At 40.5% G+C, this 16849-nt stretch overlaps 1 protein-coding gene across 1 annotated transcript; it reads right to left on the reverse strand.

Moving 5' to 3' along the window:
• Window positions 1–929: 929 nt before the first annotated feature.
• ano7 (anoctamin 7) lies at window positions 930–15996 on the reverse strand. The gene is made up of 24 exons (XM_044032462.1): window positions 15934–15996; window positions 15039–15138; window positions 13919–13976; window positions 13573–13700; window positions 12328–12435; window positions 12107–12243; window positions 11180–11237; window positions 8801–8911; window positions 8552–8717; window positions 8255–8345; window positions 7887–7983; window positions 7624–7767; window positions 7343–7480; window positions 6561–6659; window positions 6280–6382; window positions 6062–6173; window positions 5495–5549; window positions 5308–5405; window positions 4693–4862; window positions 3680–3885; window positions 3446–3591; window positions 2636–2726; window positions 2352–2471; window positions 930–2233 (listed from the first exon to the last, which is right to left on the reverse strand). The coding sequence occupies exons 2-24, from the start codon at window positions 15108–15110 to the stop codon at window positions 2105–2107; spliced, it is 2637 nt and encodes an 878-aa protein (XP_043888397.1). The 5' UTR covers window positions 15111–15138; window positions 15934–15996; the 3' UTR covers window positions 930–2104.
• Window positions 15997–16849: the final 853 nt, after the last annotated feature.

Genomic DNA, 16849 nt, shown 5'->3' on the forward strand with positions numbered 1-16849 from the left:
CACAACAATAAAATATTCTGTAGTTATAATTTTTTACAGTTCTATAAGAACTAAAACAGTTTTTGTACCTTTTAAAACATCCTCATTGACCTGAATATCATGTTTGTCCCACACCCAGTCTTCCAAAAATCAACAAAAATTATTTTAAAAATTAATTAAAAGATGTTATGTAACATTTCTGAATTAAAATGAAAAGAAATAAGAAAAGTTGAATAGTGGTTTGCTTACATTAGCCATTATGTTCCCAGCTCTCTTTAAATCTATAGAAATCAATTTTTACTTTGAAGGCAATGGCAATTTTATTCATTAATTCATCCTCTTTGCAGAGTTGCTGCTATATTTTACATTTGGTTTGCCTTATAATCCAACAACTGATCCTTGTGCAGCATATGCAAGTTTCAAAAAGGATGTAATACAAAGCAACTTAGGGAAACAGAGATGGTCAGAAGTAAACCGAAGCTTGTGATCCAATCTAAAGCAACTTTATTTGTAAAGCACTACAACTACAGTGGACCAAAGTGCACCCACATTACTCCCTGATGTCAAGCAAGGTCTTTTGTTATGGTTTTGAATGAGAGAAACTTTTAACAGCAGAAAATGCATGCTGTGCATGTCTTAAACACATTACAATGCAACATTTATATTATTATATTATAATTCCATTCATTATACAACACCAGCTCTGAGGTAAAGCATCAGAGTCCCTGCCAGCTTTGACTGTGTCTTTATGGCAGTAACCAAACAGAAAGTGCAGAGGATACAAAGGTTGTCTATTGCCTCATATTATCTTTGACGTCAATGTCATCGACTTGCAATGTGGGAATGTGTATGTAATTCCCATAAAAGTCTATAAAGAGGACTGTAAAAGAAATAAACTCTCTATACAGTAGATGTGCATAATCAGATATGGCTTTGAAGAAATCTAAATATTTACACGAGTATGTAGTTTTATTTTCCATTATTTTCAACAACAGTTATCGATCACGGAGCGCATACAGCAATTTTCAGTAACATCATACCTGTTATCATCTACATATTGTATTAGAAATTGAATTAAACTTACAAAATCATTTTATTTTAGATTACTGAAAATAAAATAGTATTATGAAATAAATGATGGCAACAAAAATACATTGTAACTATTATCAGCAGCTACCACTCATATAATACTAATTCTGAATAGAAAAATAGGTGGAGTAAATCTTGTTGAAGATTCTTTTGCAGTTGATACACTGGATTATTCTTAACAACAACGTGGCAAAATGTTTAGGACCGTGCAGATCATATGCACTGACTGCACATGCTCCAGGAAGACAATAGTGAAATGGAATGTGGACTAGCATGGTCACAACAACAAAACATGAATCCTAATTTTAGTATAAATTAAACGTTTATGTATGTACAGAAAAGATAAAATACGCCAAAATAGGACAATGTTCAATAGATATGGGAAGGTTGATATTGAGTCACTACTATCGAATGAAAGACAATTTAGATTGATTTTTGACAGTGACAGTGTGTACAAAACATTTTTACACACCACTTGGACGTTTTTAAAGGTTCAATTTTACCTCTGCAGATCTTGCAAGGTTCTGTTACAATTCCTGCAGATTTGTACGGAGACTGTTTTTCATGTACATTTGGCAGTAGTCTCACACAATTCTGGTCATGCCAGCATACATCCAGGTTTGATGCTTCTGTAAGACGGGCTTAAGCCTTGATGGGCTTAACACCTGACCTCTTGCAGTGCGGTTTTAGAACCTGTGGAGATTCTGTACAATGTAATTAAACTTGTGGCTGTCCACTAGACATATTATAGAAATCCATCTGCAGAGATCTTATGAGTGTCTTGACAATTTAGGTCTAACTAACCTAAAATAACTAACAAAGCCTTCCCTGAACATCTGAAGGGTCTTGCAGAGTTCTTGAAGCACAGTTCTTGTAGATTTCCAGCAGGGGTCTTGTACATGACTATCAGAGATCATGCAACTCTAGTACAGCTGTCAGAGTCTGCACCATATAGTAGCATCTGAATATCTTTGCAAAAATCATGCTGTTAATCATTCAGGACAGAGTTTCGTTGTGCTTCACCTTTCCCAATCAGTCAGTTGCCTTTGGGGATCCTATTCAGGACTGGTGGTGGGAATTTGCTTTGCTTTGAGGGTTCAGCGGCACGCCTTCGCAGGCTGGTAGTCTGGTCATCCTGCTCAGGAATTAGGTTTTTCCCCATGGACTGGAAGCACAGAACACAATTGTGACAAACTAGAATACAAACACAACCAAGTAGAAGTGACATCATAGTAAATCACAATTACATAAAAGTATGGCAGTTATTATGACTGTCACTGTACCCGATTCTCAGCTAAAGCTGCTTTGGCCATGTAGTGCTCCCGCTTAATCCTTAGCTCCACCTCCTCGGGAATGTCGGGGACCATCATGTCGATCAAGCGGCCAACGAGGAAGACTACATGCTTAGGAAGAAACACAACGGAAGCATTGATCAAGTCCCAGCGTAAACTTGCCAAATGACTTGTCATCAAACAGTCATTCGGTTTCTAACCACAGGTGAAGCAGTTGAACAGGGTGAACCTTTCACACTGCATGAAATGCTTCAGTAAACATGTGTAACACTGACCTCGAAGATTATGACAAAACAAAGTCGTATGGCGAGGAGGTGATAGTACTCTTGGATGTAGTCACCATTATCATCCCGGAAACCCACATACCTGCAGAGAACAACATAAATGTATATTATTATTTAACTTAATTATATGTTAAGATCTCCCCCCACGACCCTCATGTGGAGGATACAGTGGTAGAAGATGAATAGATGGATGAATGGATATGTCAAGACCACAGAAAATGTTAATAGATGTTGTGAAGGAGGACATGTGGACAGTTGGTGTGACCGAAAAGGACACATGGGATAGGACAAAATGGAGGCAGATGATCCGCTGTGGCAACCCCTAAAGGGAGGAACCGAAAAACGACAAAGAAGACTTAACCTAATTACCTGCATATGTTCAGTCTAATGTAAGTTAAGTCAATGGGTAAGAATCTCCAGAAAATCAAGGTGAGGGGCAGAGACCAAGCACCAAGCTGCAAGAGGGAGGTCACCCGCTCACTGGAGCTCTTCCTCCTGGGTTCTCACATTTCTCACATTATCATTATTATCTGGAGATTTGACAAGGGATCTGGGAGGAGACGTTTTATTGACATTTGCATTCTCACACAAACAGATCCTTCCAACTAACAGTTTCACAAAAATGTATAAACTTTGGAGCTGGTCTCATAGCAGCTCAAGTCTCATGACTGACAGAGTTCTCCCACTGGACAGGATAAAGACGACCTTTCACTGCATCAGCAATACCAGCAGTATCAATATTATCGGTATGTAAATGACCTGCAGGATATATGTTGGTATTGTTGCAGAAATGTTGCCTACCTGCAGGGTGTGTTCTCGTCGTGATGGGTGAAGTTCTGTGGAGATGTGGCCAGCGTGAAGTTGATGTACCCTTTCAGGGTGCTGTCTCTGGTGTAGCGATAGTATAGGCGAGGCAGGAAGGACGAGGTGAACGCAATAAGGAAAGCCTAAAAGATCAGAAAAGGTCAGATCCTATTGGCTGATGATAAATCACTGCTCCTCATGAGGATCATTATTCTGTATTAAGAGTCTTACATTGATTAGGACGGCCACCTGTGTGATGAACTGCAGGATCAGGAGCCAAATACCAATGTCCTGCGCTCGCTCCACCACAGGGCGACGGTATTCAGTCACAAACTTCTGAGCGTCCAGTCGAATCTCCACCCAGTTATTAATGAGAGAGAAGAGCGGAGCGAGAGGGCACGCCGCCACAAAGATGGTGATGAAGCCAAACTGAATAACTGAGGAGGAATGGAAGGGTTTCAGCTGGAGTGTGGAGCAGCATACATTAGCGTCACCTTATCTCTCTCTGTAACTCGCTCCATCTTCGCTTATACCATGCTTCTGAAGCATGTGTGAGGAAGAGGAGGATGAGCGAGAAACTTTGCTCTTATAGGTCCAAGTGGAAGAGACAACAACAACTGTATGAAGTATGATGTGAATTAAATTGTATTAATTGTATTACATTAACACCTGCAATGTTCAGCTGGTGATCAACTGGTGATTATAGTGCTGGAAGTTGCCCACTTTGTTTTTTGGGGTGAGCAGTGAGTGAGTTAAGTGGAGTGGGTTGAAAATTGTGAAGCAGGCGTGAGAGAAAAACAGAAATCCTCTTTATTGCCTCTGCGACCAGAGGTGGAAAGTAATGAATTACATTTAAAAATGTAATTCAATGAATAAATACATTTTTAAAAAATCACACACCGTGAATTGGCACTTATTTATGGTCCTTGAGTGAGTGAGAAAGTGAAAGCATTTGTGACCTTTGACCCATTTTGACTGATTGATAGATTATGTGTTGACATATTTTTCTTTTGTCGGCACTTTAATTTGTAAAGATTTGCCTTTTATTAAAAACAATTCATGTGGGATTTGTGACACAAGAAAGAACCCCATCCTTGTTAGTAACTTTTACTCTGAGTACATTTTAAAGAAGCTACTTTTTTACTTTAACTTGAGTACATTTTTAGTGACTTAGTGGTATTTTACTTAGAGTACAATACGTCAGTACCCTTTCCACACAAGCCCATCCACAAAGAGACACTCACCCATTTCCAGGTACTCGCTGAGGAGACCCTCACACATCAGCAGCTGGTAGTCTGCCTCCCAGGGAGAAAGGTCTTCCTTCTTCTGACCCTCGTCTTTTCCCTCCTCCTTATTCTTCTCCTTCTGCTGCTGTGGATTCATCTTCCTCTTCTGCATCCAAGACTTAAACTTCCTGCCAAAGAATGGGGACAGTCAGAGTGACATAACATCATCTGTCATACAGTACATGTCACATGACTGTGTGTGACTGTGTGTTCATTACTGACTGACATTACCACTTTGGGTAACATTATTCTGGTATTCTGGATTGGCACCATCGCCCCCAGGACCCTCTGATGGAGGATTAAGCGGTAGGAGATGAGTGAATGAGTGAGTGAATGAGTGAGTGAGTGAGAAATAACTGGAGGTTGAAGCCTATACTCCAACCACCAGGGGGCAAGATCTATCAACTATCCAGTAGCCATCCACCAGGAGATGGAGTGTAAAACCTATACTGCAGCCAACCATCAGGGGGCGGCATTTTCGTCGTTGTAGATTGTAGCCAAAAAAATCCAAACATTGAGTTTACTCTTCTGGGCTGTGAGTTTAAATATGTGTGTTTGTGCAACAGTATTTACGGGACAAGGAACTCCTGGATGTTGTTGATCAGCTGTTTTCCCACCATGATGACGAGCAGCTCCTGAGCCAGTTCAATAAGACATCCACCTGCTCCACACTGAAACGTCCAAACAACCACAGATAAACCCCCGTTTCCCCTTATCTACACCCTACGTGTCAATCCTAATATACTTTGTGATAACTTACATCTTCATTGCGAATTCCAAACAGTGTGTTGTAGTGTCCAGGGAAACCAACAAACCTGAAGAGACATTATAAGTAAGCATAAGAAAGATAAACTTCGGTGGTTCGGTATGTTTCCTACCTGCTGTACATGTTAATTGTAATACAAATTAGACGGAGCATGGCTCTTGTGGTTGCTGTATGATTTCAGGCAACGGTACTATAGTCTATACGTCGTCTGCGGGTCAAAGGTCGGGGAGGGAATTCTGGTGCATGCACAGAGCACCAAGTCTGACTCCAGTCTGACTAAGCGTATGCATGCAGGAGCAGACTATGATCAGACAATGAATCTCATTATTCAGGTATGTTAGTCTGACTAAGACTAGCTCGATTTAGTCAGACTAAGGCTATGACTGAATGATTGTCTAAAATCTGTCTTTTAATGACTGTCAGCCTGCAGGAGGCCCTGTGGCTGCTCTCCTCTTGCTATTCACTCCTATACCACACTTACAAATAAAAATAATACAATTTTGAAAACTGAGTGTCTCCACAAAAGGCCTTCGCTCTCATAATGTCTGGCGGAGTTCTCACCTTCCTTTGAAGAAGGCGATGTAAATAGGAGATGAGTAGAAGTTGACAAACTGGAAGACGAAAACTTTGAGGATGAACATGTCCTCATACTTATTCTGGGTGCGATGCATCTCTGTGAGTCACACACAGAGAAAGACAGAGACTGAAACATCACTGCAACACACACTAAATCCATTATTAACTACTTAAACAAATCAATTACTAAAGGTGTGACTTACCCCAGCGAGTGAGGATTTGGGCCAGTGTGGTGTAGAGCCTGGACAAAATGAGGATGACCAACAGGTTTAGCACTGACCCAGTAATACTGGCTATCCTTTTAGCCTGAACACAAACACACACAAACACACATTAACAAATCATGTGGATAAAAAGCCTGTAGCCTTGGCTTGAGATTTACATGAACTGTATCGTGTTCTGATTTGTCATGATTGGCCCATCTCACGTTTCGCTGTTATTGTGTCATCCTGTGTGCGTTATTTCATTTTTGTGTTGTACTCACAGACGAGCTGATGAAGCCGAGGTTAGACTTCTGGATGAGGATGCTGACGATGGTACGATACAGGATGATGGCGATGAGGCACATTAGCACAAGAAAGATCTGCACGCACAGAGAATGTCTCACTAAACAGGACCACTGTGTCCCACCTTACACATATGTACTTCAGTACAGGCCTCTGTGCCAGCACTTCACCATCAGAACTCACACTTTTTTAAAAATGCAATGACAAACAAATGATCACAAAGAAACACAAACTATTCTATTCACTGCTTTATATTTGAATTTGAACGTTCGTAAACAACACACTCACCCACAACAAAGATGCAAAAAGAGTAGCAATTTTCCATCATACAACACGGGTGTTCTTGATCGCACAGGTCATAATGGACCTCTATGGATATGTGGACAATGGATGTATGACACAAAAAATGTATGAAAATGATTTTCTCAATCGACTTTGGGGTGAGAGAGTGAATGGATAAAGGTGTCTTCAGTAGGAACAATTCTACCCCAAGAGGTCACTCCCAATTGTATGTCCTTCTTCTTCGGTATTCTCGGAGCGATGCATTGTACAAGTGCGGGTACCAGTGGCCCTCACACATAACCATCCATGGTTATAGTCTTCTTCGTTGGCCAAAACATGAGAGCACAAACAACTGCACGGGGAAGTGTTGTGCTCCATGAATCTCGTTGCAGGTACAGTGCTAACTATCTGTCACTATGTAACACAACTACATTTACTACACTTACTTACTAAAAAGGTAAGACACAGAGTGACTCACCAAGACTATGATGACAATACAGCCACTCAAAATCCTTTTGAACCGTTTGTTTTCAGGGAAATATGGTTCCTCTGCTCCAGTCACAGGGTTCCTCATGGTCATTGGCGCCATGGCTGTGAACTCAGGGCGAGGTCGCTCCTGTGGATGATGGAAGAGAGAGAGAGAGAGAGAGGGAGAGGGTGGGTTTCCTGCAGTTTGCCCGTGAATGCGTCTCACTGTCGATGAAGCAATTCACAGTAAGTCAGAGATTTTGTGACAGGTTCACGCGGCGCGGCAGTCACCTCAATCTCCTCGAAGTCGGAGCAGTTCCAGCGGTGAGACAGAGTTGAACAGGTTCTCTTCCAATACTCGAGGAAGGTGACGGCCCATAGAGACATGAAGACACTGAAGAAGACTGTCCCTCCATTATCAAACAGGATGCCCAACTGAGACACACACACACATACAGGTTTGCACAGCTATTCTTCTTAGGTCACTGCATGCCAGAAAATACACACACACACACACACAGAGGACAGAGTAGTCAATTGGGGGGACATGTTACCTTGTAGGTAACACAGATGCTGGAGTAGTTCCAGTAAGTGCAGATGTTACATGCTGGACACATGAGGAAGTTGTTTCTAGTATCACACACCTCCTTCCTACACACAGACACACACACACACACACACACACACACACACACACACACACAGCAAGTTTTAAATCATGTAGCTAAATCAGTAACACGTGGAGTCCCTCAAGGAAGCATCCCGGAACCTCTGTTCTTGCTATTAAAATGTATTGAGAATTACAGGTATTTAGTCATAAGGTGTTGGTCATAATTATTGAAATATACTGCATTTAAATACACAATATATAATATATACAATGTTTTATATATCATTAGATATGAAACAGCTAATTACTTACACCGGAACATCAGTTGCCATGAGCCACAATCCATTCAGGAAGATCACAGTCCCAATGAGAGACGCTGGCAACAGCCAAGCAGTGTAGAAACCTAGAAGTCAGACACAGTTACCATGGAAACATTCAGTCAGACATCATAAAAACTCTGTGGTCAGACGCAGCTGCCATGGTAACCTACAGCAAGGCATAGTTATCCTTTGAACTCACAGTCAGACAGACGTGACTATTGAAACCTGTAGTCAGATACATGCAGTTACAATGTAAACCCACAGTCTGTCCAAAAAATGTCATAATTACCAAGCCAGGCAAAGTAAAGTGCTATCTTCTCTCCAAAGTACTCCCTAATGTGGTCCAATGGTTGGTAGCTTTTCCAGCAGGACCACTTGGCCCAGTACGTGTGCAGTATCTGTCTTGTACTCAAAGACTGAGGGGACACTGTGGGCGTGGGCTGCATATAATCACCCTGCAAAGACAGATTTTTACAGTTATGTGGTCATTACATATTTACATGTGTTTCATGGGTTTGTTTTCTGGTGAGAAACTCACCTCATGCAGCGGGTAGGCGGCAGTGAAGACCTGCTCATTCAGCATTCGGTCAATTCCCACCTGTCCCCTCTTCGCAGAACCATACGGAGTCCTGGCCAGAATCTCATACAACTGTGGGGACAACGACACTGTCACTGCAGGGACAACTCTGCATGGTGCATACTCATACTGTCCTATATATGTTCTGCTAGGCGCTTCCTGCTTGGTAGTAATTGTTATTCCTGGTCCAATATCAACAGAATCAGGCCCAGTATGCTTCTCTGAGGGACTTTGTGAGTTACTAACATGACATTTCTATATATTTAAGAGGGAAACTAAATTTAAAAATGATGCATGTTTCTCGGGGGTTAAATTTTGGAACAGTCTAACATAAAACCCTTTAAAAGAACATGCAAAATACACATTTTAAATAAAAATAAGGATGAAGAACAGCAGTTTAGCACAGTAGTTTTTACTTAGTTTCGATTTAGTTCTCAGTTTTTGCAATTAGTAGATTTATTTAGCACCATACAGTATATATGTTACTATTGTGAAACATCAAAACAAGCACTTTAAGTTTGAAATTCTGTGGAATAAGATCATGAATATCTTTACTGATATCATGACACAATAGTGTCTTATAATTTTAACCTGTCAAAATCCCGGGAGAGAAGAAATAAATACACTTCATACGAACCCAGAAGGATTATGTTTGAATGTGCTGCTGAGAGAGATGGTGCTAAATTGTTTTTCACTGTTCTTGCAACAATGACAAAGCTGCTATTCTATTCTGTTCTTCAGTTTCAGCTGGTTAGCTTTTTTTAAATTTATTTATTTATTTTTAAAACTTTTAAATGTTTTTTCAATTTTAGTTTCTGTTATTTTATTAGTATAATAACCTCCACTGTGCACAGGAAACACCACCTTCACACACCACCCTGTTGGTCCAAGCTGTCACTGACTCTTGTATGTAAAACAATTATATCTGAATTCTATTGCACACTAGTTTGTAGTTCAGTTGTATTCCGGAAACATTTACAAAACTGCTTAAGCCGCAAAGTTGTGTTTGTAGATGTGTGCACTTTCTAACTAGAGTATGTTTGAGGAGCAGGCGTTGGCAGCGTCCGTATGTTGACTGAAGCTTCCTGCACGCCAAAGAAGCTTATCTTTGACCTAATGTGAGGATGGAGCCTACACCCTGTTAAGACCAGGACCAGGATCTGGGAATATTTTTAACTAATACTGGAGCAGAAAGATGCAGTTGTTAAGAAACTAGGTCAGAACTGAAGATGAAGACATGGTTTATAACAACACATTCTTCACTTTACTTAAGCTAATTAGGCTATGTCAGCGCTAAGGGATTATCTATCATTAGCAGCACACTGTTGACCGATGTTGTTATCACACTTGACAAACTAAAGAAAGTTTTTAACAGACTTTCTTTTCCTTTTTTTTAATGGCAGCTTGCACTAACGTCACTTTCAGGTTGAGAGTGTGGATCGGAACAATAACGTCTTTTTAAAAAACTAAATGAAAAAGTAAATAATTAAAATCTAGTAGAGTAGAGAGTTTTTTGTACTTCTTAAAGTCATTTTTTAATTTTACTTTTACTTAAGGACATTTTTTTAACCAACAGTCAGACACAAGTACTGTATTTTGCTACATTTTAAATCAGTTACTGTGTAAAAAAAAACCCAACCTGAATTAAAAAATAATAATACATTCATGCACCAGAAACCTTTGCAGTGAATGATGAGGACAGGTGAATGATGAGGACAGGTGAATGATGAGGACAGTTGAGTGAAGAGGACAGGTGAATGATGTGGCTAGGTGAATGATGATGAGGACAGGTGAATGATGAGGACAAGTGAATGATGATGAGGACAGGTGAATGATTATGAGGAGAGGTGAGTGATGAGGACTGGTGAATGACGAGGACAGGTGAAGGACGAGGCCAGGTGAGTGATGAGGACAGGTGAATTGGCCCTAATTAAGGTTCCTGAGTGAGTGAGAAAGTTAAAGCATTTGTATTTTATTTTGTCAGCACTTTAATTTGCTTTTTTTTGCCCAACACAAGAAAAACCTTGAAAAAAAAGTACCTAGGTAACTTTGCATTTTTAGATCAGTACTTTTACTTAAGTAAACTTTTATCAAAAATAGTGATACTTTTATTTGAGTAGAATATTTCAGTACTCTTTCCACCTCTGCGTGTGACAGGGGACAGAGTGAGTGATATCCGGACATTTTAAGATTGTGAAGAAAATAGAACATGGGAATATGTTCATGTGATCACATGGATGTCACATGGTGTTATTCTAACTGGTTCTGGTCAGGTTGTGTTGTTTCCTGAGCTCATTTGTCCTGCGATGTGTTCATCGTGCTGTGTGTTTGTGAACTCACCACCTGGTGTCTTTGAGTTGTTTTAAAAAACGTCTCTTTGTCATTGCTGCCTAAAAACCTGCGAAACACAAACTGGATTAATTGTTTTAGACACTTCAACTGCTCCCTGCTCTCATTCTGCAACTGACACTCATACAATTTGAGTCATACAACTTTCATTGATTGTGCACAAATTACTAAGACTTTCCAGTTAAATTCAGACCTTAGCTCTGTCCTCTCTATTCTCAACTCCTTTTAGCTTTTGAAATGTTGAACATAGTGATGTGCTCATTAGTGAGCACATGTATATTGAAGTGTGGCTGTATGAGGCACTAACTATATTCACATGTGCAAAATGTCTTCACTACGAAAAGATTTGATGGGAATTTACAATTGTATTGTTCAAATTAAATGATCTGATTATGATGTGTTTTGACATAATTCCCCAGAAGTAGGAGCAGCAGAAGAAGTTTCACTTCCCCGCCCTGTCTGTTATCCGTCTTATTTCCCTCCTCTAGCGTTTCCTTTTGGAATGGAAATACAGCAGGAGTAACAAAATAGAAATAGGTCACGTTTACGAGAATCAGGCACATGATAGCACCAAACCAGTGAGCCATAATCACATCCACTGATCCAAATGATGATCGGCATATACATGTACCAGCTCTCTCATTTCCTAAGGGGCTGCATCAGATCAGAGTTTTTGGATTGGCATGTTTCCATGACATATTTTTATTTCCATTAACTTGTGTCCATGTAACCATAGCTATGGACACATAATCAGAGCTTATTGTGTTGCATGTGTCTCTTAGTGGAAACATGGCAAAACTGATTTGAGCCACTTAAAAAATCTTACATAGTGAAATTATGCAGAAAGCACAGTCTTTCGTACCTCATACAATTAAACTTAGTCTAAAAAGTTATACTGTAAAAAGGATGGAGTAATACCGTTCCAGCTTGTTATTCCTAAACTGACAGGTGTAGTAACAAACTGGTGGGTTGGGTACATCCTGGGCCATGGGGTTGGGGAGGGACAGCTTCAACAGGAGCTGTTCAGACCCAGTAATGTTTGGAGAGTTGACCACCTGCACAAGCAACGATAGAAACGGGTCAGGATATGGCTGAGGACACAGGACAATAATCTTTGCTGAGACAGCCATGTGCTTTACCTGCAGGGGGACTCTCAGGCTGATGTCCTCAGCGTAGTAACAGAGGACATTCCATGGAGCACTGAGCAGGACAAAGCAGATATTCTTCTTCGCATGAGAGACTTTCTTCTGCGGGGAGAAGGCAAACAAAGGAAATCATGTTTGTCCACCAGGTCAGCTTCTGCACTGTGGAGTCCCACAGGGCTCCATACTTGGCCCTCTCACTGTCTCTTTTTTTTTTACTCCTCCCCTTGGTCAAATATGACGACATTGTGAGGACATACAGCAATTCACAAAAGCTTGTTTGTTTCACACTTTAATCTACTGTAACCATGGTAACATAAGCAAAACATATGATACCAAACAGTTCATCCCTGAGTTACTGTATATTGTTTTCAGGTGACACAAACATCTAAATCTGAATGAAGCTACCAAAAAAAACGACAACAGGGGTTTCTCTGCCCTGTTGTGTTTGGTTTTATTTCACCCATGCTTGAGAGGTGATATCACGGATGGACCGGAAACAAACAAGTCAGGGGAAGGAAAAAACAACTCTAGCCTTCACTGATAATCTTACAGTGTTTTCTGGATTAAATGGGGTATAATTTCACCTCAGCAACATCTCTCACACCAAAAATATGTGTGTTACTTGTTTAAAATGGTCCTCACACTATGCTATAACTACAGTTAGCTTTTGTATTTGCCCCAGGCATATTGGCAGTTTGTTTACTGATGTGGGTTAAATGTGTGCATTTAGTGTGGATGTACTTTTATGTGTGGATTTTGTTGTGGATCTTGCTGGTGTTTACCTTTCATGTGACATTAACAGACTGCATAATGCAAACTCTTGACAACTCTGGAAAATGATTGCCAAAATCACACAAAAACTGAGATATTTGAGTATTTGTTCCCTGAAGTCAACACATTGTTTTTTGTTTTTTTACATTTTTGTTGTGTGCTAGTTGATCTGTTGAAGCTTGACACTTCGCTTGTTTTATTTTTTTATTGAAAAGGCCACACAATTGGTGTAGTGCAGGGGTCTGCAACCTTTAGTACTAAAAGAGCCATTTTGGCCCCGTCTCCACCCGAATAAACAAATAATCTGGAGTCACAATATTAATATTAAAATAGTTGCTGACTCAAACTTTCACTTGCATTAGAAAAGTGAAACGTCATTGTCGTGTTGATTTACAGAATTTATCACATTGTGTTAAGACTGCTTGATTTTCTTGCCCTCAGTCTCTAGGTGCTGTTTGTTTTGCGTACCTGTTCCTGCAGCAGTCCAGAGCGACTCAGTCTGCTTAGAAATTCATCTCTCCACCTCTGGTGGGCAGGGTTAACACCTGCACCTTCCTTCTGTGAGCTGCGAGGCTCCTCCCACACCAGCACGAAATCTAATCAAAGAAAAGCACAGCCTTCATGCCATCTGGACAACATTTCTACTCCAGTCTGACCTTTGACCTCTGTCAAGTTAGCTAACTAGTGAATTAAAATCTCACATATTTCATCACTAATACAGTCATATGTTCTCCAGATTTACGTTTACACAAAAGTCTGATGACACATCCTCTCCACCCAACTTTCTGTCCCCTCTGTCTCTGGTTTTACTCACCAATTCGAGTCGACCCGTCACTGAACACGTTCCTGTCTAAAGGTTGAGCAGGTGCATTCTGAAAAATAATAACGGATTTAGCACAGGTAATATATTTACAGGCCTGGAGTTTGCATGTTCTCCCCGTGTGTTTGTAGGTTTTCCCGGGTTCTCCAACTTATTTGGGGCTTAGGCAAATTAGACACTCTAAATTGTCCTGTGATGGACTGGCGACCTGTCCAGGGTGTACCCATCTGTAGCATAACACTTTCTAGTCCAGACAAATTCTCGTTTTGGTCAAAAGAGAAAGGTCTGCTGGTAACCACACTCAGCACTCAAAGAATGAGAGGAAACACAAATGAGGGTGATTTCCTGGTGAGAAATTGCTGCCACTCAAACGGTTTGAGTACGGATGTATTTTTTATTGTGTTGTCTTTGTATGTGTTGTCTTTATACAGTGTTATATTGTGTTGTCTCCAGAGCGCCAAAGCAATTTTTTTTTTGCTAATGTTAGTCACTAACTTGGCAATAAAACTGTTTCTGATTCTGATGAGCAGAATGCTTGTTTAAGTATGAAATCAGACATGTATGCACATGCAGCAATGCAAAGCGGCTCTCAGCGGCCCTCAGGCAGTGCCCCACCCTGTTACTGAGAGAACAATAAGAATGTTATTGTCATTTGAATTTTAAATTATCCTTACACAACATTTTTTTCCTTCAACATCACTCATCATTTCAACAGACGTGATTTTCATGACTTTTACTCTTTCTGCTGTTGATGAGATTTCTGACAGGCACACTGATGAGAGGAGCAACCAGGAACAAACATCTTGTGTTGTATAAAGTTCTGTGCAAGTTCACTCTTCCTGTTTCCTTCAATGGCCATCAAAAACTCTGATTAGAGACAAGAACTCGGAAAGCGCTGCTGTGTAATTTATGCCACTGTTTAAGCTGTTAGAGCTACTGTTTTGACTGAGAGTCAGGATGGTTCTCAGCACAAGGGGTGCACACGGCACACCGACTGCTAACTGTGTGTCAGTATCGTCTACACACACACTATCCTTTTTATCTGGCATCTTTTCTGATTGTGTTGTCCAACAGTCAGTCAGAGTGTTGCAGTGAATAAGCTGAAAGCAGTTACCGTGGTGACACTGCCGTAGCTGTTCCCCGGCTTGGTGTCCATGCCGATGAGCAAGCTGCCGTCGTCCTCCATTTGCCCCCCCACCTTTCTCACTGTCCCTCTGCAGCATAAACACACACACACAAGTTCAATTTCAGACTTTCCTTCTTAATTTGACACTTTTCCGAATTTTTGTGCAACAATTATTCTGTTTTTATGAATACTCTATGTTCTAAAACAATTCCCCAATTCTTAACCAACCATTTACCCTCAGAAGCCCTTTAAATGTATGAGGAACAAACAAAATGTCCTCACTTGTTCTTAATTGTATTCACACACACACTCACAGAGTGTTTATTTAAAAGCAGAATGTCGTTTAACCTGTTCTAAATGGAAATCACTCATATCATCATCATATTTGCTTTTTATTATCATTTGTTTAAAACTGACATTTCACCATTTCATTTTAAAGGTCATAACAGCAGATTTGTGTTGCCAGATCAGAGCCAATCCCCCCATACATGCAGCTATCTATACTTACGGACTCTTACTGATTTCTATTCATTTGGGTAGCCTTAAAAGCTGCATATGGGTAATCCTAACCCCTAACCCCTTAGCCTAACCACAACTCAAATTGTAGCCCTAAAATCCACCAGTTCCTTAGAAATGAGGTTCTTAGGACCAGGTTTTGGTCTCCATGAGGACTAGTGGTCCTGAGAAGGTCCGTGTTTATGCCAGAAATGGTCTTAAAAAGGCCATTAATTTAACACGCACACACACGCCGCAGCAGTAGTATCAACCGTCTTCTCGATGCCCGCGCTCCAAACTTATGAAACAAAATAACTCTAAATCTCACGCGCAGATTAAAGAACTTAATGATTCACCAAAAAACAGCTGATGGATCAGTCGCACTCACCTGTTCTTGTAGACGATGACGGGACTCAGGTGAGTTCAGGGGCGCAACAGCTGTCTGCGTGTGTGTCGCTGTGTATGTGTGTGTGTGAGGGAGAGAGAGAGAGCTTAGCCCCGCCCTCCCAGTCCGTGCTCTGAAAGTTCATGTTGATATACAGTAGTTTGGTCAACAAACAGCACAGACTTCATTTATTTTCAGTGTTTATTTGTTTTCTGCTTCTGCTACTTTGTACAACACTGACTGTATCCAGTGAGCATGAGGTGACTCAGGTAACCACACATCAGATGAGATGCACCAATGTGAAGACTGTGAGACAAAGACTAATACATTTAAGGAGTCTAGAACTTCTCTAGAAAACTAGAAGACGTTACTTGTTTTGTCCCTAATAAATAAAAGTCTCACTTTCTACTACTGGGTGAACAGAAATGGAGATGTTTGTTTTGGTTTCACAAGTCCAGTGTTTTCAAACCAAAGCAGCAGCAGCTCCTCAGCGGTCCTGTTTTTATGCGTGTGAATGCTCCGGAATTGTGTGGATGCCAGACGTTACTATAGCAGCGGTTATGAGTCAGTATGTTTACATGTGTTCGTCTAGATAAAACCAAAGACATGTAAACAACTCAAATTGTACTAGATATGTACAGTCTGACACATCTGGGTAATTCGATGGCGAGTTGAATTGCTCGGCTTTGACCTAGAAATAACAGAAGAAGCGGACAACAGCAAGAGAAATGACAAAATCCAGACCAATTGGATTCAGATTTATTATAATTCAAATACGTTAAAAACATGAAGGAATGAGAGCTGTTCCCCAGGTCCAGCAGCATTAGAACTAACGTTTCTAAACAAAAGTAATACAATTGCTAAAATAGACTCTATGAATAAATAAATAACCTAAAACCTCATCTTAAAAAGAGCACAT

Source organism: Solea senegalensis, linkage group LG8 (genome assembly GCF_019176455.1).
Source record: "Solea senegalensis isolate Sse05_10M linkage group LG8, IFAPA_SoseM_1, whole genome shotgun sequence".
In the NCBI taxonomy this organism is placed as follows: Eukaryota; Metazoa; Chordata; class Actinopteri; order Pleuronectiformes; family Soleidae; genus Solea; species Solea senegalensis.

Bases quoted from the DNA above. Each gene is read 5' to 3' on its own strand.
- ano7 (XM_044032462.1), bottom strand. From the start codon at position 15,110: ATGGAGGACGACGGCAGCTTGCTCATCGGCATGGACACCAAGCCGGGG. The intron at 11,238-12,106 runs GTATTACTCCAT...TGTGTTTCGCAG, and splicing joins AGGAATAACAAGCTGGAACG to GTTTTTAGGCAGCAATGACA. The intron at 7,768-7,886 runs GTAACATGTCCC...TGTGTGTCTCAG, and splicing joins GCATCTGTGTTACCTACAAG to TTGGGCATCCTGTTTGATAA.